We start from the raw sequence: 27,283 nt of genomic DNA on the forward strand, positions 1-27,283 counted from the left end.
TGCCTATGCCGTTCTGTACCATCACTCATTCATATATCTTTATGTACATATTCTTTATCCCTTTACACTTGTGAGTATAAGGTAGCAGTTGTGGAATTGTTAGATTAGATTACTCGTTGGTTATTACTGCATTGTCGGAACTAGAAGCACAAGAATTTCGCTACACTCGCATTAACATCTGCTAACCATGTGTATGTGACAAATAACATTTTATTTTATTTGACATTGAAACCAGTAGGGGGCGCCCTGATCAATGGTTTTGTTGCAGTGTCATCTGACAGAGGTGAGAGTTTTAGTGGAAAATATATTATTCTGGGAAGCAAACCAGAGAGTCCTTGTTCCAAATGTATTACATGAATAAGAAATATTATTAACATTTTATTCAAACTGTTATTTTATGTATGCATTCCAAGGTTTCAGGTGTTATTTCAAATATAGACTATTCTAATTTACTTAATCTAAATCTGTCTATTTATGACCTAGAACCTATTTTCTAATTTCTAATTTCCCAAAGTGCGCTTTATCAATACCATAGCAAAGAATATTAATGAACTCTTGTGGAGACTAATGAAAAGACATGTTTCTTAAAATATTTTATTGTTCCAAAGCCTATTTACATTTTCCAGTATTGACAAACTGTATATGAAGGATCTGAGTTCACAAGGTTTTAGAGCAGTTCACAGGGTTTTAGAGCAGTAACAGTAATACAGCATAAATTTGAATGAAGTTTCACATAAAGCATTCAACTTAACTATTGAACCTCTCTAATTGATCAACGTTACTTGACGACCCTTCCCTGAATTTCATTATGAAAAGTTTTGAAAAAGGAAATTAATAATGAATAACACTTCATGTGTCAATCACAGCATGTAAAATACAGTGTCGTTAACACGTGTACTTTCATGGTATCAATTAGTAGTAGTAAGATGTTACTGCTACGTAAAGTATGGCTCTTCTACCTTCAGATTTGGTCATTCACTTTATAACAAAAGGCGGTTTTAGCGGATACAAAAGTGGAGTCAACCCACAATGTATTTAATCCAGTTTAATGCTTTAGGCATTACTGAAACCAAAGAAAAACTTAATGAAAACTGCACCAAAAAGGAAGTTGTGTGCGTGAGAGGATGATGGTGAGAGGCATGCACTCCTCTGTCTCATCAGTGGCGTAACCAAACATCAGACCCTGCAAACCAAGCACAGGCAGTTAAAAATGATATCACCGCACACTGCCATCTCAAACCCCAATTGTTGAAGGATCTGTTTAATCACCTGGTCTCCTGCTCCAATGTCGCTCTCCATCCGGTCGATGTGAACTCCCTGTGCGATGTCAGGGGACTGCTGATCCAGAGCCACCAGCACGTTACAGGTCTTATAGTCAAAACCTGAGGGGAGAGAAACGTGCTATAACTGCCTTGCGGGCCGGATTAAAAGAATTGTGCACACCTGGGCTATGATTACTCATCCTAAAGAGAAAAAGGTAGTGGAAAAACGATATCATAATACACTGCTCAAAAAAATAAAGGGAACACTAAAATAACACATCCTAGATCTGAATGAATGAAATGTTCTTATTAAATACTTTTTTCTTTACATAGTTGAATGTGCTGACAACAAAATCACACAAAAATTATCAATGGAAATCAAATTTATCAACCCATGGAGGTCTGAAGTGGAAAACCACACTACAGGCTGATCTAACTTTGATGTAATGTCCTTAAAACAAGTCAAAATGAGGCTCAGTAGTGTGTGTGGCCCCCAAGTGCCTGTATGACCTCCCTACAACGCCTGGGCATGCTCCTGATGGAGGTGGCGGATGGTCTCCTGAGGGATCTCCTCCCAGACCTGGACTAAAGCATCCGCCAACTCCTGGACAGTCTGTGGTGCAACGTGGCGTTGGTGGATGGAGCGAGACATGATGTCCCAGATGTGCTCAATTGGATTCAGGTCTGGGGAACGGGTGGTCCATAGCATCAATGCCTTCCTCTTGCAGGAACTGCTGACACACTCCAGCCACATGAGGTCTAGCATTGTCTTGCATTAGGAGGAACCCAGGGCCAACCGCACCAGCATATGGTCTCACAAGGGGTCTGAGGATCTCATCTCGGTACCTAATGGCAGTCAGGCTACCTCTGGCGAGCCCATGGAGGGCTGTGCGGCCCCCCAAAGAAATGCGACCCCACACCATGACTGACCCACCGCCAAACCGGTCATGCTGGAGGATGTTGCAGGCAGCAGAACGTTCTCCACGGCGTCTCCAGACTGTCACATGTGCTCAGTGTGAACCTGCTTTCATCTGTGAAAAGCACAGGGAGCCAGTGGCGAATTTGCCAATCTTGGTGTTCTCTGGCAAATGCCAAACGTCCTGCACGGTGTTGGGCTGTAAGCACAACCCCCACCTGTGGACGTCGGGCCCTCATACCACCCTCATGGAGTCTGTTTCTGACCGTTTGAGCAGACACATGCACATTTGTGGCCTGCTGGAGGTCATTTTGCAGGGCTCTGGCAGTGCTCCTCCTTGCACAAAGGCGGAGGTAGCGGTCCTGCTGCTGGGTTGTTGCCCTCCTACGGCCTCCTCCACGTCTCCTGATGTACTGGCCTGTCTCCTGGTAGCGCCTCCATGCTCTGGACACTACGCTGACAGACACAGCAAACCTTCTTGCCACAGCTCGCATTGATGTGCCATCCTGGATGAGCTGCACTACCTGAGCCACCTGTGTGGGTTGTAGACTCCGTCTCATACTACCACTAGAGTGAAAGCACCGCCAGCATTCAAAAGTGACCAAAACATCAGCCAGGAAGCATAGGAACTGAGAAGTGGTCTGTGGTCACCACCTGCAGAACCACTCCTTTATTGGGGGTGTCTTGCTAATTGCCTATAATTTCCACCTGTTGTCTATTCCATTTGCACAACAGCATGTGACATTTATTGTCAATCAGTGTTGCTTCCTAAGTGGACAGTTTGATTTCACAGAAGTGTGATTGACTTGGAGTTACATTGTGTTGTTTAAGTGTTCCCTTTATTTTTTTGAGCAGTATATATGCTAGGGTAGGGGAATGAGTCCAACCATACCTTTATCTGAGTTGTCATAGCCGATATGCCTGATGGTATCCCTCACAATTGTCTGGTAGTCCACGTTGGCCCGTGATGTGATCTCCCCACAGTCTCTGTTCACAACACACAATGGTTAGAATACTAACCATATCCCTGATCATCATGCAACATTAATTTAACTGAAAATAGTATTTTTGTTGCGACAGAAAGATGATCTGTAAACTCCATAAATAATCCATGCTCAGGCCAAAGACTGAAGCACTTCAACAGCATTTGGGGCTGTATGTATCAAGCATCTCAAAATAGGGGTGCTCATCGTCATTGGCAAAAGTGATCCGAGACCAGCACTCCTCCTACTCTGAGATGCTTGATACATTACATGACAAAAAGTATGTGGACACCTGCTCGTCGAACATCTCATTCCAAAATCATGGGCATTAATATGGAGTTGCTGCTATAACAGCCTCCACTCTTCTGGGAAGGCTTAACATTGCTGGGGGACTTTCTTCCATTCAGCTACAAGAGCATTGGTGAGGTCGGGCACTGATTTTGGGCGATTAGGCCTGGCTCGCAGTCGCCGTTCCAATTTATCCCAAAAGGTGTTCTATGGGGTTGAGGTCAGGGCTCTGTTCAGGCCAGTCAAGTTGTTTCACACCGATCTCGACAAACCATTGGACATTGCTTTGTGCACAGGGGCATTGTCTTGCTGAAACAGGAAAGGGCTTTCCCCGAACTGTTGCCACAAAGTTGGAAGCACAGAATCGTCTAGAATGTAATTGTATAATATAGCGTTAAGATTTCCCATTCAATGGAAATAAGGGGCCGCTTCAGACCATTATTCATCCTCCACCAAACTTTACAGTTGGCACTATTCATTCGGGCAGGTAGCATTCTCCTGGCATTTGCCAAACCTAGATTCGTCCATCGGACTGCCAGATGGTGAAGCATGATTCATCACTCCAGAGAACTAATTTCCACTGCTCCAGAGTCCAATGGCGGTGAGATTTACACCACTCAGGCCGACGCTTGGCATTGCGCATGGGGATCTTAGGCTTGTGTATGGCTGCTTGGCCATGGAAACCCATTTCATGAATCTCACGACAAACAGTTCTTGTGCTGACGTTGCTTCCATGTGGAGTTTGGAACTTGGTGGTGAGTGTTGCAAACAAGGACAGACGATTTTTACACGGTACCCGTTCTATGAGCTTGTGTGGCCTACCACTTCGTGACTGAGCTGTTGTTGCGCCTAGAATTTTCCACTTCACAACAACAGCACTTACAGTTGACAGGGGCAGCTCTAGCAGGGCAGAAATTTGACGAAATTACTTGTTGGAAAGGTGGCATCCTATGACAGTGACATGTTGAAAGTCACTGAGCTATTCAGTAAGGCCATTCTACTGCCAATGTTTGTCTATGGAGATTGCATGGCTGTGTTCGATTTTATACACCTGGTTGAAATAGCCAAATCCACTAATTTGAAGGGGTGTCCACATACTTTTGTTTATATGGTGTATATTATGCTCCCTGATCAATGGCTGAGAAGTTGGTCCTCGGCTGCTCTCTAGTGGTGAGATGCGCTCCTCCACTCACCACAGGCTACCTTGACATCTGGGTCCTGCTTCAGGTGAGCATAGAGTACAGCATCACTGAACTGGTCACATATCTTATCTGGAAAAATAATGTTGTAACGTTATTCATTTGTCAATGTCAACAGTTAAGCATTGACGTTTTGTTTGCATAATTGTTTGGTAATGCAATGGGATATAGACTATGACCCACTGGGCACAGACATACGTTTAATGACTAGTTTTGATTTACATTTTGTTGAGTTGTCAACTAATATGAATTCAACAAAAATTTCACTAAGTCATTGGATTTAGGTTAAAAGTTAGGTGAAAAAATATGAAATGCCCTTATGTTGATGACTTTTTGCAAATCCAATCAGTTTTCCATGTCGATTCAACGTCATCACATTTATTTATTTATTTATTTTACCGTTATTTTACCAGGTAAGTTGACTGAGAACACGTTCTCATTTGCAGCAACGACCTGGGGAATAGTTACAGGGGAGAGGAGGGGGATGAATGAGCCAATTATAAACTTGATTTTAGATTTTTGATTTGATTTGATAGATTTTTGAGGTTGAAATTATGTGTAAACAACATTGATTCAACCAGTTTTTGACCAGTGGGGAATGAGTACTGTAGTGAATCAGAGAAATCAACTCAAACCTGGGTCGCGCTGGCTGTCAGTCCAACACCTTTACCGCTACACCAAGAGGTCCAAACCTGTTGGTAGGTGTAATACTAATGTTAATTGACCAGAATGGTCCTCCCTGATGTTAGTGAGGTGGTTTCCTGGCCTGACCTTTTGCTGCACACTGCAGAAGCCAAGCCAAGACCAAGATCAGATTTCACCCATTCCGTCAGAGTACTACTCTTGGTTGGCTCATATTAGGTTCTCAAACCGTCGGAATAGCTCTAGTTCTGTGGATGCATACCTCTGTAGCATGCTTTAGTCCACACTGGCAGCCAATATACACCACCATATACTTACTGTACAGTCAGGTCCAAAATGATTGGCAACCTTGATAAAGATGCGCAAAAAAGACTGTATAAAATACAAATACTGAGCTATATTGTATGCAATTTTTTTATTAAGTAAGTCGCTCTGGATAAGAGCGTCTGCTAAATGACTTAAATGTAAATGTAAATGTAAATTATATTATTTTATCCCAATAAAATTGCTCAGAGAAAGAGATTTTGTTTAACAAGTAATATACCTTTTTCAAAATGATTGGCCCCCCTATTTTTGATACCTTTAAATATCTCACCTTGCGAGGATAACGGCACTGAGACTTTTTCTAAAATGTTTTATGAGATTGGTGAACACATTGGGAGGGATCTTAGACCGTTCTTCCATACAAAATCTTTCCAGATCCTTGATATCCTTCGTCTGTGCTTATGGACTGCCTTCATCGATTCAACCCACACGTTTTCAATGGGGTTCAAGTCCATTTTCCCAGTATTTTACAAATGTTCCATCCTGAGAATAAACCGGAAGTGACATTCAAAAACATTACAAAGCATATAAATGTCTGGATTTGATTAGAGCTTTGATCAGCATGACAATTAAAACCTGATGCTATCTGAGCCTGATGAGCCGTATATTAACAACATTTAATGAAGCCAAGACCAAAAAAGCACAAATGATTGTGCCATTATCAGTGGTGGAAAAAGTAGTCAACTGTCATACTGAGCGAGTCCAAGATGGCTTAGCAGTTCAGACGTCATTTCTGTTTCGTATTGTCGTGTCCTGTATATATATATATTTACACCTTTCTTCGCATATCTTTTATATATTTTATTATCCAAGAACTCAACTACAAAAGCTTTCCTGCAAAAGCTTTCCTGCAACCCGCTTCACCAATTACAAAAAAGTATTATTTACCTCAAATCTGAAAATCCACCGTGGAAGCTAGCCAGGGGCTAATTCAGAAGCTAGCCAGAAAGCTAACCAGAAGCTATCCGATAGCTAGCCAGAAGCTAATCTGTAGCTGCCCAGAAATTAGCCGGTTTGCTGGCTAGCGTTGGTGATTCAGCTGCCCACGTTTTGTGGTCATCAGCTATTCCTTTAGCTCGATAATCTACCGGCACTTTTGTGCAACGCGACTCGGACCGGAGCATTCCGGGACTTTTTTTCTCTCAGTTTCCCCGGATTTCAGCCGCAGGCTCTGGACATTTGCACCTTGATTTCGCAGCTAGCTAGCTGCAAACCGTGTGACTATTGGCTTACGTCGATCCCGGAGCAAACTCAAATCATTCCGGAGCTAGCCAGCTGAGGAGTTCCATCAGCCATTCCTGGGCTACAGTCACCTATCCGGACCCGTTTTTTTTTTGTTGTTGCCGCAGATACGGAGCCCCACCGGGCCTTCACGACTGACTGCCGACGTTATCTGCCCGAGGGAGTTATCCAACTGGCACCTCCGTCCCGACGTTACCTGAACGCTCATCTGGGGCCCGCTAATCGTTAGCTGTCTTATCGGCTGCTATCTGAATAAGTATATCGGACAATTATCATTATTATTTATTTATTTTATTTTATTTTTTATTTTTCTTGGGTCACTATATCTATTTTGCCAATTTGGATTGATCCCCTCTACCACACGGAACCCCACTAACCTACCGACGGAAACGCACGAGGTATCTACAAATAGACCTCCATCCTATGCTATCTTGCTACCGATAGCCATCTACCCGGCCAGCTGTCTGGATCGCCGTGACCCCAACCAACCTCTACTCACTGGACCCTTATTGATCACTCGATTAAGCATGCCTCTCCTTAATGTAAATATGCCTTGTCCATTGCTGTTCTGGTTAGTGTTTATTGGCTTATTTCACTGTAGAGCCTCTAGCCCTGCTCACTATACCATATCCAACCTCTCAGTTCCACCACCCACATATGCGATGACATCACCTGGTTTCAATGATGTTTCTAGAGACAATATCTCTCTCATCATCACTCAATACCTAGGTTTACCTCCACTGTATTCACATCCTACCATACCTTTGTCTGTACATTATTCCTTTAAGCTATTTTATCGCCCCCAGAAACTTCCTTTTACTCTCTGCTCTAGAAGTTCTAGACGACCAATTCTCATAGCTTTTAGCCGTACCCTTATCCTACTCCTCCTCTGTTCCTCTGGTGATGTAGAGGTGAATCCAGGCCCTGCAGTACCTAGCTCCACTCCTATTCCCCAGGCGCTCTCTTTTGATGACTTCTGTAACCGTAATAGCCTTGGCTTCATGCATGTTAACATTAGAAGCCTCCTCCCTAAGTTTGTTTTGTTCACTGCTTTAGCACACTCTGCCAACCCGGATGTTTTAGCCGTGTCTGAATCCTGGCTTAGAAAGACCACCAAAAATTCTGACATTTTCATCCCCAACTACAAGATTTTCAGACAAGATAGAACGGCCAAAGGGGGCGGTGTTGCAATCTACTGCAAAGATTGCCTGCAGAGTTCTGTTTTACTATCCAGGTCTGTTCCCAAACAATTTGAACTTCTACTTTTAAAAATCCACCTCTCTAAAAACAAGTCTCTCACTGTTGCCGCCTGCTATAGACCACCCTCTGCCCCCAGCTGTGCTCTGGACACTATATGTGAACTGATTGCCCCCCATCTATCTCCAGAGCTCGTGCTGCTAGGCGACCTAAATGTGAACATGCTTAACACCCCAGCCACCCTACAATCTAAGCTTGATGCCCTCAATCTCACACAAATTATCAATGAACCTACCAGGTACCACCCCAATTCCGTAAACACGGGTACCCTCATAGATATCATCCTAACAAACTTGCCCTCCAAATACACCTCTGCTGTTTTCAACCAAGATCTCAGCGATCACTGCCTCATTGCCTGCATCCGTAATGGGTCAGCGGTCAAACGACCTCCACTCATCACTGTCAAACGCTCCCTGAAACACTTCAGCGAGCAGGCCTTTCTAATCGACCTGGCCGAGGTATCCTGGAAGGATATTGATCTCATCCCGTCAGTAGAGGATGCCTGGACATTTTTAAAAAATGCCTTCCTCACCATCTTGAATAAGCATGCCCCATTCAAGAAATTTAGAACCAGGAACAGATATAGCCCTTGGTTCTCTCCTGACCTGACTGCCCTTAACCAACAGAAAAACATCCTATGGCGTTCTGCATTAGCATCGAACAGCCCCCGTGATATGCAACTTTTCAGGGAAGCTAGAAACCAATATACACAGGCAGTTAGAAAAGCCAAGGCTAGCTTTTTCAAGCAGAAATTTGCTTCCTGCAACACAAATTCAAAAAAGTTCTGGGACACTGTAAAGTCCATGGAGAATAAGAACACCTCCTCCCAGCTTCCAACTGCTCTGAAGATAGGAAACACTGTCACCACCGACAAATCCACTATAATTGAGAATTTCAATAAGCATTTTTCTACGGCTGGCCATGCTTTCCACCTGGCTACCCCTACCCCGGACAACAGCACTGCCCTCCCCTCTGCTACTCGCCCAAGCCTTCCCCATTTCTCTTTCTCCCAAATACAGTCAGCTGATGTTCTAAAAGAGCTGCAAAATCTGGACCCTTACAAATCAGCCGGGCTAGATAATCTGGACCCTTTCTTTCTAAAACTATCTGCTGAAATTGTTGCCACCCCTATTACTAGCCTTTTCAACCTCTCTTTCGTGTCGTCTGAGATTCCCAAAGATTGGAAAGCAGCTGCGGTTATCCCCCTCTTCAAAGGGGGGGACACTCTTGACCCTAACAGCTACAGACCTATATCTATCCTACCCTGCCTTTCTAAGGTCTTCGAAAGCCAAGTCAACAAACAGATTACCGACCATTTCGAATCCCACCATACCTTCTCCGCTATGCAATCTGGTTTCAGAGCTGGTCATGGGTGCACCTCAGCCACGCTCAAGGTCATAAACGATATCTTAACCGCCATCGATAGGAAACAATACTGTGCAGCCGTATTCATTGACCTGGCCAAGGCTTTTGACTCTGTCAATCACCACATCCTCATCGGCAGACTCGACAGCCTTGGTTTCTCTAATGATTGCCTCGCCTGGTTCACCAACTACTTCTCTGATCGAGTTCAGTGTGTCAAATCGGAGGGTCTGTTGTCCGGGCCTCTGGCAGTCTCCATGGGGGTGCCACAGGGTTCAATTCTTGGACCGACTCTCTTCTCTGTATACATCAATGATGTCGCTCTTGCTGCTGGTGATTCTCTGATCCACCTCTACGCAGACGACACTATTCTGTATACTTCTGGCCCTTCTTTTGACACTGTGTTAACAACCCTCCAGGCGAGCTTCAATTCCATACAACTCTCCTTCCGTGGCCTCCAATTGCTCTTAAATACAAGTAAAACTAAATGCATGCTCTTCAACCGATCGCTGCCTGCCTGTCCAACATCACTACTCTGGACGGTTCTGACTTAGAATATGTGGACAACTACAAATACCTAGGTGTCTGGTTAGACTGTAAACTCTCCTTCCAGACTCACATCAAACATCTCCAATCCAAAGTTAAATCTAGAATTGGCTTCCTATTCCGCAACAAAGCATCCTTCACTCATGCTGCCAAACATACCCTTGTAAAACTGACCATCCTACCAATCCTCGACTTCGGTGATGTCATTTACAAAATAGCCTCCAAAACCCTACTCAATAAATTGGATGCAGTCTATCACAGTGCCATCCGTTTTGTCACCAAAGCCCCATATACTACCCACCACTGCGACCTGTACACTCTCGTTGGCTGGCCCTCGCTTCATACTCGTCGCCAAACCCACTGGTTCCAGGTCATCTACAAGACCCTGCTAGGTAAAGTCCCCCCTTATCTCAGCTCGCTGGTCACCATAGCAACACCTACCTGTAGCACGCGCTCCAGCAGGTATATCTCTCTGGTCACCCCCAAAACCAATTCTTCCTTTGGCCGCCTCTCCTTCCAGTTCTCTGCTGCCAATGACTGGAACGAACTACAAAAATCTCTGAAACTGGAAACACTTATCTCCCTCACTAGCTTTAAGCACCAGCTGTCAGAGCAGCTCATAGATTATTGCACCTGTACATAGCCCATCTATAATTTAGCCCAAACAACTACCTCTTTACCTACTGTATTTATTTATTTTGCTCCTTTGCACCCCATTATTTCTGTCTCTACTTTGCGCTTTCTTCCACTGCAAACCAACCATTCCAGTGTTTTTTAGTTTTTATTTTACTTGCTGTGTTGTATTTACTTCGCCACCATGGCCTTTTTATATTTTTATTTATTTATACATATATTTGTTTGCCTTCACCTCCCTTATCTCACCTCACTTGCTCACATTGTATATAGACTTATTTTTTTTCACTGTATCATTGACTATATGTTTGTTTTACTCCATGTGTAACTATGTGTTGTTGTATGTGTCGAACTGCTTTGCTTTATCTTGGCCAGGTCGCAATTGTAAATGAGAACGTGTTCTCAATTTGCCTACCTGGTTAAATAAAGGTTAAATAAATAAATTAAAAAATAAATACTTGAGTAAAAGTAAAGATACAGTACCTTAATAGAAATTGACTCAAGTGAAAGTCACCTAGTAAAATACTTGAGTAAAAGTATTTGGTTTTAAATATACTTAAGTATCAAAAATAAAAGTATAAATAATTTCTTATATTAAGCCAACCAGACAGCACAATTCTCTTGTTTTTATTTATTTATGGCTGGCTAGGGGCACACTCCAACACTCAGACGTAATTTACAAATAAAGCAGTTGTGTTGAGTGAGTCTGTCTACCAGATCAGAGGCAGAAGAGATGACCAGGGATGTACTCTTGATAAGTGTGTGAATTGAACCATTTTCCTGTGCTGCTAAGCATTGAAAATGTATGGAGTAAAAATATATATATTTTTTTTAGGAATGTAGTGAAGTAAAAGTTGTCCAAAATATAAATAGTAAAATACAGATACTCAAAAAACTACTTAAGTAGTACTTTAAAGTATTTTTACTTAAGTACTTTACACCACTGGCCATTATCCAATACTGCACGTTACGCACTACAGAAAAACATAAAAGCTCATAGATGTAGCTAGCTATATGCTCTCTTGGGTAAAATAAATTAAACTAGCTCCAGTAGGCTAATATTTTTTGGTGTGAACTGTATTACTGTACTGTCTTATACTGGATTATATAGACTGAAATTACGCACATCGTTCAATCCATGATAAAGCAGAAGAGAACATGCGATTCTGATGCAACACATGCGGCCTACATAGTTACAAGTATAGGCTAGCCAAGTTGATTTTAATTTGTATAATTAGTTGGCTGACGCATATACCTTTCATAATATTTCCCCCTAATGTTATTAGCCTACCTCTTATTTTTCTCTCTATTGTTCCTTCATTCCTTCCTCCCTTTAAACAGTTAAATGAAAAAAAGTTATGTTGTCCTTATCCTCATCATTCTAATGATATCCTTGAATAATATAGGACTATAATTAGATGCAAAAGGCCTTCACTTCTCTTCACGAAGATTGAATGGTTATGGGGCTGAATAAATAACTGCTATAGCCTACCGCCATCACGAGTTCACTCTTCTTTCAAACTACCCGGGAGTTCTATTGGGTGCAGTATTTAGCATTCAGCAAAAAAGAGCTGGCGTCCCTCTTCGAATAGTCTATTGGTATAAGAAATGCAACAAAAAAAATTGTCCTGCAAGCTATTCTGGTCTAGCTTTTCCTGCATGGGACTCCAAGAACTAAGGAGCGTTTTTTAAGGAGAGGCCAGTGGAGCACAGGTGCTTGCGCATTGCAAAAAAGACAGAGGCTATAAGTTAGAAGCTTATTATGCATAACCCATCATTAATTAGCTAAATATAAGGCTAATACTGCAATGAATGTATAACCTGAAAGAGGTAGGCTAGGACATCTATACAGTGCATTCGGAAAGTATTCGGACCCCTTGACTTTTCCCACATTTTATTACGTTACAGCCTTATTCTAAAATGGATGAATAGTTTTTTCCCCTCATCAATCCACACACAGTACCCCATAATGACCAAGCAAAAACAGGTTTGTAGAAATTTAAGCAAATGGAAATAGGCCATTAGCAATAACAGGAAATACACTATAGTGTAGCCGTAGTTCAAGGTGGCTACATCGAAATGTCTGCTTGCACTGGAAAATGTTTACGTTTATGGTTGAGATTTAATTAATATAAATAAACTACGGACATTATTACTTTCATTAACACGCAGGCGTTAGTGTCATGCCAGTCAGCCGTGCAATGCTAGGCAATAGCCACACGGAGGCACGGTTGTCTAGGCTTATATGTCTTCCATCACCCCCCCCCCCCCCCCCCCCAATAGGCCGCAAGGAAGTTACATCACACTGCATATCTTGACCATACATGTAAGTGGACCGAGCAGTTATTCTGTTCAATACTCCCTTGTGTAATCATTACTGAGTGAATTATCAAAATCATTTGAGCGAACACCTTGAGACATTTAAAATGTCTGTCGAAGTCAGTGTTAAGAATGGGATTCATTGTGTAATGGTTAGAGTTCCTGCCTATGGAGCAGTACATTGCAGGTATTTTGATCATTCTTTCAATAAACCTCTTTGACGTAAAGTCCCTGCATGTGGACCTGCGTGGTTCTGGTACCGGTTCCAACCGTCATTTTCGCTTATAAATAGATCTGTGGATGCCTTACGCTCCTTCTCCTGTCTTCATGACATTTTAATCCACGTGTGCTGATCAACAGTGGATAACTAACAACTCTGCCATGTGTTAGATAATTTTCAACTCTGCCGTGCACACCTGTGTGTAGCTAGCCACAATAAGGATGAGCCACAACAGTAGAATTTGCGGTTCACCTTCAAAATAAAAGTCCCCCATTGAAAGTGATTCAAACTGATACAAATAGTCGAATCATGCCATATTTAGAGTAGATAATGCTAAACAAGGTTGGGATGTTGATCAGCCCTTAGCTGTGGTACATTGGCCATGTTGTGGATATGTGGTGGTGTGACAGTGTTGTATGATGTACTGTTTTAGCTTTTGTATTATGTGTAATATAAGTGTCTTAATGTGTTTGGACCCCTGGAAGAGTAATGGGGATCCAGAATTAAAGCAAAATACAAATATACCACACCCTCTTGGACCTTATTTCTTAATTATAATGTTGGATAATAATGTTCCAAAATAACCTTCGGGGTGTAAAAACCATGAAATTGAAAACAAAAACTATGTTTTAAGGGAGTATAGGCATTGGTCTGAAGCTGAAAAAGAAAGGCAATGCCTAGCTTTGACCCACTACAGTAGCTACTGTATGTTGGTATTGCACTTCAAACTATGTGTAGGCAGGTTGCTTAGCATTCAAAACTTCTCAAACAGCCTAATTCATACACTTCAGAGGGATAATGGACTTTACAGTGTCCTGCTATTAAAAGTGTGTGTGTGTGTATACAGTTGAAGTTGGAAGTTTACATACACTTAGGTTGGAGTCATTAAAACTTGTTTTTCAACCACTCCAAAAATGTCTTGTTAACAAACTATAGTTTTGGCAAGTCGGTTAATTGTTTACAGACAGATTATTTACTGTATCACAATTCCAGTGGGTCAGAAGTTTAAATACACTAAGTTGACTGTGCCTTTAAGTAGCTACAAAAATTCCAGAAAATTATGTCATGGCTTTAGAAGTTCCTGATAGGCTAATTGACATCATTTTAGTCCATTGAAGTTGTACCTGTGGATTTATTTCAAGGCCTACCTTCAAACTCAGTGCCTCTTTGCTTGACATCATGGGAAAATCAAAAGAAATCAGCCAAGACCTCAGAAAACAATTGTAGACCTCAACAAGTCTGGTTCATCATTGGGAGCAATTTCCAAATGCCTGAAGGTACCACATTCATCTGTACAAACAATAGTACGCAAGTATAAACACCATGGGACCACTCAGCCGCCATACCGCTCAGGAAGGAGACGCGTGCTGTCTCCTAGAGATGAACGTACTTTGGTGCGAAAAGTGCAAATCAATCCCAGAACAACAGCAAAGGACCATGTGAAGATGCTGGAGGACACAGGTACAAAAGTATCTATATCCACAGTAAAACTAACACTATATCGACATAACTTTAAAGGCCGCTCAGCAAGGAATAAGCCACTGCTCCAAAGCCGCCATAAAAAAGCCAGACTACGGTTTGCAACTGCACATGGGGACAAAGATCGTACTTTTGGGAGAAATGTCCTCTGGTCTGATGAAACAAATAGAACTGTTTGGCCACAATGACCATTGTTATGTTTGGAGGAAAAAGGGGAAGCTTGCAAGTCAAAGAATACCATCCCAACCGTGAAGCACGGGGGTGGCAGCATCATGTTGTGTGGGTGCTTTGCTGCAGGAGGGACTGGTGCACTTCACAAAATAGATGGCATCATGAGAGGGGGAAATTATGTGGCTATTTTGAAGCATCTCAAGACGTCAGTCAGGAAGTTAAAGCTTGGTCGCAAATGGGTCTTCCAAATGGACAATGACCCCAAGCATACTTCCAAAGTTGTGGAAAATGACTTAAGGACAACAAAGTCAAGATATTGGAGTGGCCATCACAAAGCCCGGACCTCAATCCTATAGAAAATGTGTGGGCAGAACTGAAAAAGCGTGTGCAAGCAAGGAGGCCTACAAACCTGACTCAGTTACACCAGCTCTGTCATGAGGAATGGGACAAAATTCACCCAACTTATTGTGGGAAGCTTGTGGAAGGCTACCCGAAACGTTTGACCCAAGTTAAACAATTTAACTTCTCTAGGGTAGGGGGCAGCATTTTCACGTTTGGATGAAAAGCATACCCAAATTCAACTGCCAGCTACTCATCCCCAGAAGATAAGATATGCATATTGTTAGGAGATTTGGATTTTAAAAAACTCTGAAGTTTCTAAAACTGTTTGAATCATGTCTGTGAGTATAACAGAACTTATTTAGCCGGCAAAACCCCGAGGATAAACCATTCAGATTTTTTGTTGTTGTTGAGGTCACTCTTTTCAATGAGGTTTCATTGGGAAACCAGATTTCTAAGCGACCTGCTTGCAGTTATTACGGCTTCCTCTGGATGTCAACAGTCCTGAGAAATTGGTTGAGGTTATTCCTTTGTGTAATGAAGAAGTATGGCCATCTTGAAGTTAAGTCACTCTAGGTGTCCTGTTAGATCGAAGCGCGTGAGCAGAAAGCTGGCTTTAGTTGGTTTTAATCCCGTTTTGAACACAGATCATCCCGCCTTCAATTTTATCAATTATTAACGTTAAAAAAATACCTAAAGTTGTATTACAAAAGTAGTTAGAAATTTTTTGGCAAAGTTTACAGGTAACCTTTGAGATATTTTGTCGTCACGTTTGAGCAAGTTGGAACCTGTGTTTTTCTGGATCAAACGCGCCAAATAAATGGACATTTTGGATATATATCGACGGAATTAATCGAACAAAAGGACCATTTGTGATGTTTATGGGACATATTGGAGTGCCAACAACAGAAGCTCGTCAAAGGTAAGGCATGAATTATATTTTTTATTTCTGCGTTTTGTGTCGCGCCTGCAGGGTTGAAATATGCGTATCTCTTTGTTTACTATGGTGCTATCCTCAGATAATAGCATCGTATGATTTCGCCGAAAAGCCTATTTGAATTCTGACATGTTGGCTGGATTCACAACCAGTGTAGCTTTAATTTGGTATCGTTCATGTGTGATTTAATGAAAGTTTGATTTTACAGTAATTTTCATAGTAATTCATTTTTATTTGGCGCTCTGCATTTTCTCAGGCTTTTTGCCAAGTGAGACAGTAGCGTCCCGTCTAAACTCAGATTTTTGGATATAAATATGAACTTTACCGAACAAAACATACATGTATTGTGTAACATGAAGTCCTATGAGTGTCATCTGATGAAGATCATCAAAGGTTAGTGATTAATTTTATCTCTTTCTGCTTTTTGTTACTGCTCTCTGGCTGGAAAAATGGCTGTCTTTTTCTGTGACTTGGCTCATACCTAACATAATCGTTTGGTGTGCTTTCGTCGTAAAACCTTTTTGAAATCGGACACTCTGGCTGGATTTACAACAAGTGTATCTTTATTAAAATGGTATAAAATACTTGTTTGTTTGAGGAATTAAAATTATGGGATTTCTGTTGTTTTGAATTTGGCGCCCTGCAGTTTCACTGGCTGTTGACGAGGTGGGACGCTACCGTCCCACATACCCTAGAGAAGTTAAAGGCAATGCTACCAAATACTAATTGAGTGTATGTAAACTTCTGATCCACTGGGAATGTGATGAAAGTAATTCTCTCTACTATTGTTCTGATATTTCACATTCTTAAAATAAAGTGGTGATGCTAACTGACCTAAGACAGGGAATATTTACTAGGATTAAATGTCCGTAATTGTGAAAAACTGAGTTAAAATGTATTTGGCTAAGGTGTATGTAAACTTCCGACTTCAACTGTACACTACCGTTCAAAAGTTTGGGGTCACGTAGAAATGTCCTTGTTTTTGAAATAAAAGCACATTTTTTTGTCCATTTATATGAACATCAAATTGATCAGAAATGCAGTGTAGACATTGTTAATGTTGTAAATGACTATTGTAGCTGGAAACGGCTGATTTTGGGGGGGAATATCTACATTGGCATACAGAGGCCCATTATCAGCAACCATCACTCCTGTGTTCCAATGGCACATTGTGTTAGCTAATCCAAGTTTAGAATTTAATTTTAAAAGGCTAATTGATCATTAGACAACCCGTTTGCAAAACTGTTGTTCTGATTAAAGAATCAATAAAACTGGCCTTCTTTATACTAGTTGAGTATCTGGCGCATCAGTATTTGTGGGTTTGATTACAGGCTCAAAATGGCCAGAAACAAAGAACTTTCTTCTGAAATTCGTCAATACAACTGGCTATAACCAGAATAGAAAGAGCAGTGAGGCCCCGGTCCACAAATGAGCAGGAGGACAAGTACATTAGAGTGTTTAGTTTGAGAAATAGACGCCTCGCAAGTCCTCAACTGGCAGCTTCATTAAATAGTACCCACAAAACACCAGTCTCAAAGTCAACAGTGAAGAGGCAACTCCGTGCACCCCGCTAGTGTGCACCACGCTAACTAGCCAGCCATTTCACATCGGTTACACTCACCCCCCTTTTGACCTCCTCCTTTTCCGCAGCAACCAGTGATCCGGGTCACGGCACCAATGTAACAGTATAGCTTCCGTCCCTCTCCTCACCCCTACCTGGGCTCGAACCAGGGACCCTCTGCACACATCAACAACAACCCATTGCTCCACAAAAGCCACGGCCCTTGCAGAGCAAGGGGAACAACTACTTCAAGGTCTCAGAGCGAGTGGCGTCACCGATTGAAACGCTATTAGTGCGCACCACCGCTAACTAGCTAGCCATTTCACATCGGTTACATATACAGTACACTACCGGTCAAATGTTTTAGAACAACTACTCAATCAAGGGTTTATTTTTTACTATTTTCTACATTGTAGAATAATAGCGAAGACATCAAAACTATGAAATAACACATATGGAATCATGTAGTAAGCAAAGAAGTTTCAAACAAATCAAAATATATTTTATATTTGAGATTCATCAAATAGCAACCCTTTGCCTTGATGACAGCTTTGCACACTTGGCATTCTCTCAACCAGCTTTATGAGGCCTTTTGCATTTTGGTAGGCCGTCATTATAAATAAGAATTTGTTCTTAACTGACTTGCCTAGTTAAATAAAGGTTAAATCAAATAAAAATAAATAAGGTAGTCACCTGGAATGCATTTCAATTAACAGGTGTGCCTTCTTAAGTTTATTTGTGGAATGTCTTTCCTTCTTAATGCGTTTGAGCCAATCAGTTGTGTTGTGATAAGGTAGGGGTGGTATACAGAAGATAGCCCTATTTGGTAAAAGACCAAGTCCATATTATGGCAAGAACAGCTCAAATAAGCAAAGAGAAACGACAGTCCATCATTACTTTAAGACATGAAGGTTAGTCCGGAAAATGTGAAGAACTTTTAAGGTTTCTTCAAGTGCAGTCGCAAAAACCATCAAGCACTATGATGAAACTGGCTCACATGAGGGTCGCCACAGGAATGGAAGACCCAGAGTTACTTCTACTGTAGAGGATAAGTTTAACACTTTTTTGGTTACTACATGATTCCATGTGTTATTTCATAGTTTTGATGTCTTCACTATTATTTTACAATGTATAAAATAGTCAAAATAAAGAAGAACGCTTGAATGAGTACACTGAAAAAACAGGACAAGGTGGGCTGTCAGATTTACGAAAACATGTGTGATTTACTCAAACATGTTGTTTTGTTTCTCCTCTCAATGTGATTTAATTGCTTGCAATCAATGCAACACAAAGTAAAATCAGATCTACTAGTTTGAATCATGTAGGGGGAGTGTCAACCAATAAAGCTAAATTATGACGAATAATGAGGAACAATTCAAACCGCGCAAGAGAAGAATCTTCCAGAAAGAACGCTGGCGCGGAGAAGTGATTGATGGTGATTGATTTTATTCAACGTTTGTCTGTGTGGTTGTAGTCAGAATTGTAAGCAGTAACGTTATTAGTGATTGCTCCATATCCTCATTTTGTGCTCTTGAGTCTGAAACATATTGGCACAGCAGCTAAAGGTAAAAGACGATGTTGTTCTATGAACAGTAAAACAGGACTAGGTCAAGATGAACATTTTGCAAGGAGGTAAAGTTAGTTGGCGAAACACCATGATATTTACCTATTGGTCAAGAACTTTGAATTTACCAAGCCAAGAACGAATTAAGGTTTGCTGAGGAGTGAACACCGCTTGAGCTAGCAACCATGCTAGCCAACTTGCTAGCTAACTAATGCTTTTGTGCACGACATCGTCTGCAATCACTTTGCAGCAGCATTTAGTGTGGCATTTTTTTTTTCTTGCTTTAAAAGTTTATGTTTTTGCATCAAAACAGACATTTATTTTCATTACATGTTTAGATCTAATGATTATACACCTAAACCTATGAGATTGGTGCTTTCATGCAGTTTAACAGTTTGCCCATGGCTGCCTCCATGTTGTAAAACATGGTGCAAAGGTGACAGACTTATTGAAATGGGATGTGGAGTTCATTTTAGCACTTGAACAGTGTTACTTTATATTATGGGTGTACATTTATCAATACATTTAAAATTATTTGACAAAAATAAAAATAATTCAACATATGTACATATGAGTGGATGCATAAATCTATACATAATTGAATCAAACATTTCATAATGAAAAAATAAATAATGTAATGAACAAAATGTATATTTACAGGTCCATGATGTTTGTCTACTACATTTGTGCTGCTTTGTCTACCCATTCAAAGGCTATATAGTGTTGGTAAGTACTGTTATCAGAGGTTGTTTTAATACCCCCCAAAAAATAACTCTGAATGTCAGTCTTTAGGCCTTATGGTATTTCTGTTCTCTTTTTTTCGGTGTTGTGTGAATGTGGAAATGTAAGGAGTGTTCAGAATTGGTGTCAATTAGGTCCCAACTCTTGCATCATTACAAGTTAAAGAACCCATATTACGGCCCTACTGTCCGTTACCTATGTACAGTACATACAAAAGTGAACTTTTGCCCCACATATCCCTCAGGAGAAACAGGAGAGAGTCTTGAGGACATGCGGAAAGCTCTACTGTCCAATGTGAAGAAAGGAACAGAGCGACCGTAAAGTTCAAAATGGAGAAGATGTTTGCATACAGGAGACATGAAGTTGTCCGTGACGCACCCATGGTAGAGGACTTCATGGCAAGATGGCCTGCACTCTTTGAAGTCATTGAGATAACATTACATTTACATTTAAGTCATTTAGCAGACGCTCTTATCCAGAGCGACTTACAAATTGGAAAGTTCATACATATTCATCCTGGTCCCCCCGTGGGAATTGAACCCACAACCCTGGCGTTGCAAGCGCCATGCTCTACCAACTGAGCCACACGGGACCTATAAGATAAATTAGCCATGCTTGTCTTATTGTTGATCTATTGGGTATGTTATTTGGGATTTGTTGGTGAAGGTAGAATATTATTTTCCGACAGCTTGCCACATAAGTGAGCCTTATTTAGAGTTATCACCATTTGTGCTGACTGCCTAGTTATTTATCTACCTATAGAGAACCCTCTAGTTTGCTGCTTGGATGATCACCTCCAGTCTATTTTCCTTTCTGCAGTTTTTAAATCTAATTTGTTTCATTACTATTTTCAGATCAATGCTGAGTTTAAGAGAATCACCACAACCCCACTCCAGTCCAAATGTCTTTCTCAACTTGATATACACTCAGATAACCTGCTGAAGTTGTTTGAAAGAAGAGGATGATTTAACGTACCATACGGTCACGTAAGAAGACAGAATACCAGCTGACTGCTTCTTCTCTAAATAGTTATTTGGGTCATTGTCCTGTTGTAGGAAGAAATTGGCTCCAATTAAGCACCGTCCACAGGGTATGGCATGGTGTTGCAAAATGGAGTGATAGCCTTCCTTCTTCAAGATCCCTTTTACCCTGTACAAATCTCCCACTTTACCACCACCAAAGCACCCCCAGACCATCACATTGCCACCACCATGCTTGACAGATGGCGTCAAGCACTCCTCCAGCATCTTTTAATTTTTTCTGCGTCTCACGGATGTTCTTCTTTGTGATCCGAGCACCTCAAACTTAGATTTGTCTGTCCATAACACTTTTTTTCAATCTTCCTCTGTCCAGTGTCTGTGTTCTTTTGCCAATCTTAATATATATTTTTTTATTGGCCAGTCTGAGATATGGCTTTTTCTTTGCCTAGAAGGCCAGCATCCCAGAGTCCCCTCTTCATTGAGACTTTTGCGGGTACTACTATGTTTTGCGGGTACTATTTAATGAAGCTGCCAGTTGAGGACTTGTGAGGCATCTGTTTCTCAAACTAGACACTCTAATGTACTTGTCCTCTTGCTCAGTTGTGCACGGGGGCCTCGCACTCCTCTTTCTATTCTGGTTAGAGCCAGTTTGCTCTGTTCTGTGAAGGGAGTAGTACACAGTATTGTACGAGATCTTCAGTTTCTTGGAAATTTCTCGCATGGAATAGCCTTGATTTCTCAGAACAAGAATAGACTTATGTGTTTCAGAAGAAAGTTCTTTGTTTCTGGCCATTTTGAGCCTGTAATCGAACCCACAAATGCTGATGCTCCAGATACTCAACTAGTCTAAAGAAGGCCAGTGTTATTGCTTCTTTAATCAGAACGACAGTTTTCAGCTGTGCTAACATACAGTTGAAGTCAGAAGTTTACATACACCTTAGTCAAATACATTTAAACTCAGTTTTTCACAATTCCTGACATTTAATCCCAGTAAATATTCCCTGTCTTAGGTCAGTTAGGATCGCCACTTTATTTTAAGAATGTGAAATGTCAGAATAATAGTAGCGAGAATGATTTATTTCAGCTTTTATTTCTTTCATCACATTCCCAGTGGGTTAGAAGTTTACATACACTCAATTAGTATTTGGCAGCATTGCCTTTAAATTGTTTAACTTGGGTCAAATGTTTCAGGTAGCCTTCCACAAGCTTCCCACAATAAGTTGGGTGAATTTTGTCCCATTCCTCATGACAGAGCTGGTGTAACTGAGTCAGGTTTGTAGGCCTCCTTGCTCGCACACAGTTTTTCAGTTCTGCCCAAAAATGTTCTATAGGATTGAGGTCAGGGCTTTGTGATGGCCACTCCAATACCTTGACTTTGTTGTCCTTAAGCCATTTTCCACAACTTTGGAAGTATGCTTGGGGTCATTGTCCATTTGGAAGACCCATTTGTGACCAAGCTTTAACTTCATGACTGATGTCTTGAGATGTTGCTTCAATATATCCACATAATTTTCCCCCCTCATGATGCCATCTATTTTGTGAAGTGCACCAGTCCCTCCTGCAGCAAAGCACACCCACAACATGATGCTGCCACGCCCGTGCTTCACGGTTGGGATGGTGTTCTTCGGCTTGCAAGCTTCCCCTTTTTTCCTCCAAACATAATGATGGTCATTATGGCCGAACAGTTCTATTTTTGTTTCATCAGACCATTTCTCAAAAAATAACAATCTGTGCCCCCATGTGCATAGTCTGGCTTTATGGCGGTTTGGAGCAGTGGCTTCTTCCTTGCTAAGCGGTCTTTCAGGTCATGTCGATATAGGACTCGTTTTACTGTGGATATAGATACTTTTGTACCTGTTTCCTTCAGCATCTTCACAAGGTCCTTTGCTGTTGTTCTGGGATTGATTTGCACTTTTCGCACCAAAGTACGTTCATCTCCAGGAGACAGCACGCGTCTCCTTCCTGAGCGGTATGGCGGCTGCGTGATCCCATGGTGTTTATACTTGCGTACTATTGTTTGTACAGATGGACGTGGTACCTTCAGGCGTTTGGAAATTACTCTCAAGGATGAACCAGACTTGTGGACTACTGTGATTATTATTATTTGAACATTATTATTATTATTATTAGAACATCTTGGCCATGTTCTGTTATAATCTCCACCCGGCACAGCCAGAAGAGGACTGGCCACCCCTCATAGCCTGGTTCCTCTCTAGGTTTCTTCCTAGGTTTTGGCCTTTCTAGGGAGTTTTTCCTAGCCACCGTGCTTCTACACCTGCATTGCTTGCCGTTTGGGTTTTTAGGCTGGATTTCTGTACAGCACTTTGAGATATCAGCTGATGTAAGAAGGGCTATATAAATACATTTGATTTGATTTGGAGGTCTCCAATTTTTTTTCTGAGGTCCTTGGCTGATTTCTTTTGATTTTCCCATGATGTCAAGCAAAGAGGCACAGAGTTTGAATGTAGGCCTTGAAATACATCCACAGGCACAACTCCAATTGACTCAAATTATGTCAATTAGCCTATCAGAAGCTTCTAAAGCCATGACATAATTTTCAGGAATTTCCCAAGCTGTTTAAAAACACAGTCAACTTAGTGTTGTGATTGTGATACAGTGAATTATAAGTGAAATAATCTGTCTGTAAACAATTGTTGGGAAAATGACTTGTGTCATGCACAAAGTAGATGTCCTAACCGACTTGCCAAAACTATAGTTTGTTAGCAAGACATTTGTGGAGTGGTTGAAAAATGAGTTTTAATGACTCCAACCTAAGTGTATGTCAACTTCCGACTCCAACCTAAGTGTATGTAAACTTCCGACTTCAACTGTAGGTGTCATTTTAGATTCTGAACTCAATTTCGAATCACACATTACGAATGTGACCAAAATAGCTTTTAACCACCTGAGGAACATTGCCACGGTCTGTCCGTTTCTATCTCAGGCTGATACAGAGAGACGCGTCCATGCTTTTATTACAAACAGGCTTGGTTACTGTAATGCTCTCCTGTCTAGTCTAACAGTCAGTATCTGGGTAATATGTGTGAAAAGCTTGATAATGTATGTGATATCAAGAGAGAAGCATATTTTCTGGGTGATTTTAAATATTGACTGGCTATCATCAAGCTGCCCACTCAGGAAAAAACTTCAACCTGTAACCAGTGTCTGCAACCTGAATCAGGTTGTCAGTCAACCTACCAGGGTAGTTACAAACACAGGAATTAAATCATCAACATGTATTGATCACATTTTTACTAATGCTGCAGATATTTGCTTTAAAGCCGTATCCAAATCCATAGGATGTAGTGATCACAATATAATAGCCATATGTAGGAAAACCAAAGTTCCAAAGGCTGGGCCTAATATAGTGTATAAGAGGTCATACAATACGTTTTGTAGTGATTCATATGTTGATGATGTAAAGAATATTTGCTGGTCTGTGGTGTGTAATGAGGAACAGCCAGACGCTGCACTTGACGCATTTATGAAACTACTTATTCCAGTTACTAATAAGCACACACCCATTAGGAAAATGACTGTAAAAATTGTTAATTCCCCTTTGATTGATGAGGAATTGAAAAATTGTATGGTTGAGAGGGATGAGACAAAATGTATGGCAATTAAGTCTGCCAGCCCAACTGATTGTCAAACATACTGCAAATTAAGAAGTCATGTGACTAAACTAAATAAAAATAAAAACACTATGAAACAGAGAAATTATACAAAGAGTGATAGTAAAAAGCTTTGGGGCACCTTAAATGAAAATTTGGGGAAAAAAGCCAACTCGGCTGCTTCATTCATTGAATCAGATGGCTCATTCATCAAAGCCCGTGTGGTCCCGTGTGGCTCAGTTGGTAGAGCATGGCGCTTGCAACGCCAGGGTTGTGGGTTCATTCCCCACGGGGGGACCAGGATGAATATGTATGAACTTTCCAATTTGTAAGTCGCTCTGGATAAGAGCGTCTGCTAAATGACTTAAATGTAATGTAAATGTAAAGCCCACTGATATTGCAAACTACTTTAATGACTTTTTCATTGGCAAGATAAGCAAACTTATGGATGACATGCCAGCAACAAACGCTGGCACTACACATCCAAGTATATCGGACCAAATTATGAAGGACAAGAATTGTACTTTTGAATTCCGGAAAGTCAGTGTGGAAGAGGTGAAAAAATTATTGTTGTCTATCAACAATGACCAGCCACCGGGGTCTGACAATCTCGATGGAAAATGACTGAGGATAATAGCAGACGATATTGCCACTCCTATTTGCCACATCTTCAATTTAAGCCTACTAGAGAGCATGTGCCCTCAGGCCTGGAGGGAAGCTAAAGTCATTCCGCTACCCAAGAATAGTAAAGCCCCCTTTACTGTCTCAAATAGCCAACCAATCAGCCTGTTACCAACCCTTAGTAAACTTCTGGAAAAAATGGTGTTTGACAAGATACAATGCTATTTTACAGTAAACAAATTGACAACAGAATTGCAGCATGCTTATAGGAAAAAACACTCAACAAGCACAGCACTTACACAAATGACTGATGGTTGGCTGAGAGAAATTGATGATAAAATGATTGTGGGGCCTGTCGTGTTAGACTTCAGGGCAGCTTTTGACAATATTGATCATAGTCTGCTGCTGGAAAAACGTATGTGTTATGGCTTTACACCCCCCTGCTATAATGTGGATAAAGACTTATTTGTCTAACAGAACACAGAGGGTGTTCTTTAATGGAAGCCTATCAAATATAATCCAGTTAGAATCAGGAATTCCCCAGAGTAGCTGTTTAGGCCCCTTGCTTTTTTAATTTTTTACTTATGACTTGCCACTGACTGAGTAAACCCAGAGTTTCTATGTATGCAGATGACTCAACACTATACACGTCAGCTTCTACAGCGACTGAAATGACTGCAACACTCAACAAAGAGCTGCAGTTAGTTTCAGAGTGGGTGGCAAGGAAGAAGTTAACCCTAAATATTTCTAAAACTAAAAGCATTGTATTTGGAACAAAACACTCACTAAACCCCAACTAAATATTGCAATAAATAATGTGGAAATTGAACAAGTTGAGAAGACTAAACTGCTTGGAGTAACACTAATTGTAAACTGTCATGGTCAAAACATATTGATGCAGTAGTAGCTAAGATGGGGAGAGGTCTGTCTATAATAAAGCGATGCTATGCCTTCTTAACGACACTATCAACAAGGCAGGCCCTAGTTTTGTCGCACCTTGACTACTGTTCAGTCGTGTGGTCAGGTGCCACAAAAAAAGGACAGGAAAATTGCAATTGGCTCAGAACAGGGCAGCACGGCTGGCCCTTGGATGTACACAGAGAGCTAATATTAATAATATGCATGTCAATCTCTCCTGGCTGAAAGTGGAGGAGAGATTGACTTCATCACTACTTTTATTTATGAGAGGTATTGTGACATGTTGAATGCACTGAGCTGTCTGTCTAAACTACTGGCACACAGCTCGGACACCCATGTATACCCTACAAGACATGCCACAAAAGGTCTCTTCACAGTCCCCAAGTCCAGAACAGACTATGGGAGGCACACAGTACTACATATAGCCATGACTACATGAAACTCTATTCCACATCAAGTAACTGACGCAAGCAGTAAAATTACATTAAAAAAAACGGATAAAAAAAAAACACCTTATGGAACAGCGGGGAATGTGAAGCAACACAAACATTGCTATACATACCAAATAAGTAATTTTCGGCGATAATCCAAAAACGCCATTCATTACTCCATAGGCTGTCGAACAAATAACCCCATTCTCTGGGTTGCCCCAGCCCATGCAAGGAACTGGCTGAATGAAGTGGCACCCCCTGGTGGCCGTGGGCTGGGGTTAGGACCGCTCCGGGGGTTGGCCCCACCTCACTGGTCCCTCTCCCCCATCTCCTTGGATGAAGTGGCCGCGGGCGGTGGTCACCCCCCCCCCATCCGAGTGTTGGCCCCGCTCTCCCTAGGCCCCATCCCTTTCTGCCCCTCTCCCCTGATCTCCCTAGTGCAGGGAGCTGGCTGGATGGAGTGGTGCCCCCTTGCAGCCTTGGCAGTGATCAGGTACCCTGTCCAGGGTCACCCCCCACCCCCCTTTTCCTGGTGCAGGGGAGCTGGGTGGATGTAGTGGCACCCCCTGTTGGCCGTGGGCGGGGATTGGCCCCCCTCCCTGTGTCGGCCTCAGCTCTTTCTGGCCCTCTCCCCATATCCCTGGGGCAGGGAGCTGGCTGGATGTAGTGGCGTCCCCCTGGTGGCTGCTGGTGGGGGTCGGCAACGATTTGAACCTTTTGGCTTTCCATACTCAATT

At 41.6% G+C, this 27,283-nt stretch overlaps 1 protein-coding gene and 1 non-coding gene across 2 annotated transcripts; both read right to left on the reverse strand.

Moving 5' to 3' along the window:
* Window positions 1-580: 580 nt before the first annotated feature.
* Window positions 581-27,275, reverse strand: LOC139581880 (S-adenosylmethionine synthase-like). Its single transcript, XM_071412090.1, has 5 exons — window positions 27,044-27,275; window positions 4,643-4,720; window positions 3,071-3,163; window positions 1,270-1,382; window positions 581-1,183 (listed from the first exon to the last, which is right to left on the reverse strand). The coding sequence occupies exons 1-5, from the start codon at window positions 27,273-27,275 to the stop codon at window positions 1,082-1,084; spliced, it is 618 nt and encodes a 205-aa protein (XP_071268191.1). The 3' UTR covers window positions 581-1,081.
* trnaa-ugc (transfer RNA alanine (anticodon UGC)) lies at window positions 20,503-20,579 on the reverse strand. The gene has a single exon. It is a non-coding gene; the product is annotated as a tRNA-Ala (tRNA).
* Window positions 27,276-27,283: the final 8 nt, after the last annotated feature.

Source organism: Salvelinus alpinus, chromosome 7 (genome assembly GCF_045679555.1).
Source record: "Salvelinus alpinus chromosome 7, SLU_Salpinus.1, whole genome shotgun sequence".
In the NCBI taxonomy this organism is placed as follows: Eukaryota; Metazoa; Chordata; class Actinopteri; order Salmoniformes; family Salmonidae; genus Salvelinus; species Salvelinus alpinus.

What these genes read in the sequence shown, in the direction of transcription:
- LOC139581880 (XM_071412090.1), bottom strand. Translation starts at nt 27,275, where the DNA reads ATGGAAAGCCAAAAGGTTCAAATCGTTGCCGACCCCCACCAGCAGCCA. An exon ending in AGATGTCAAGGTAGCCTGTG is followed by an intron (nt 3,164 to 4,642) that starts GTGAGTGGAGGA and finishes TTGTGAACAGAG; the next exon opens with ACTGTGGGGAGATCACATCA. An exon ending in CTATGACAACTCAGATAAAG is followed by an intron (nt 1,383 to 3,070) that starts GTATGGTTGGAC and finishes CTCTCCCCTCAG; the next exon opens with GTTTTGACTATAAGACCTGT.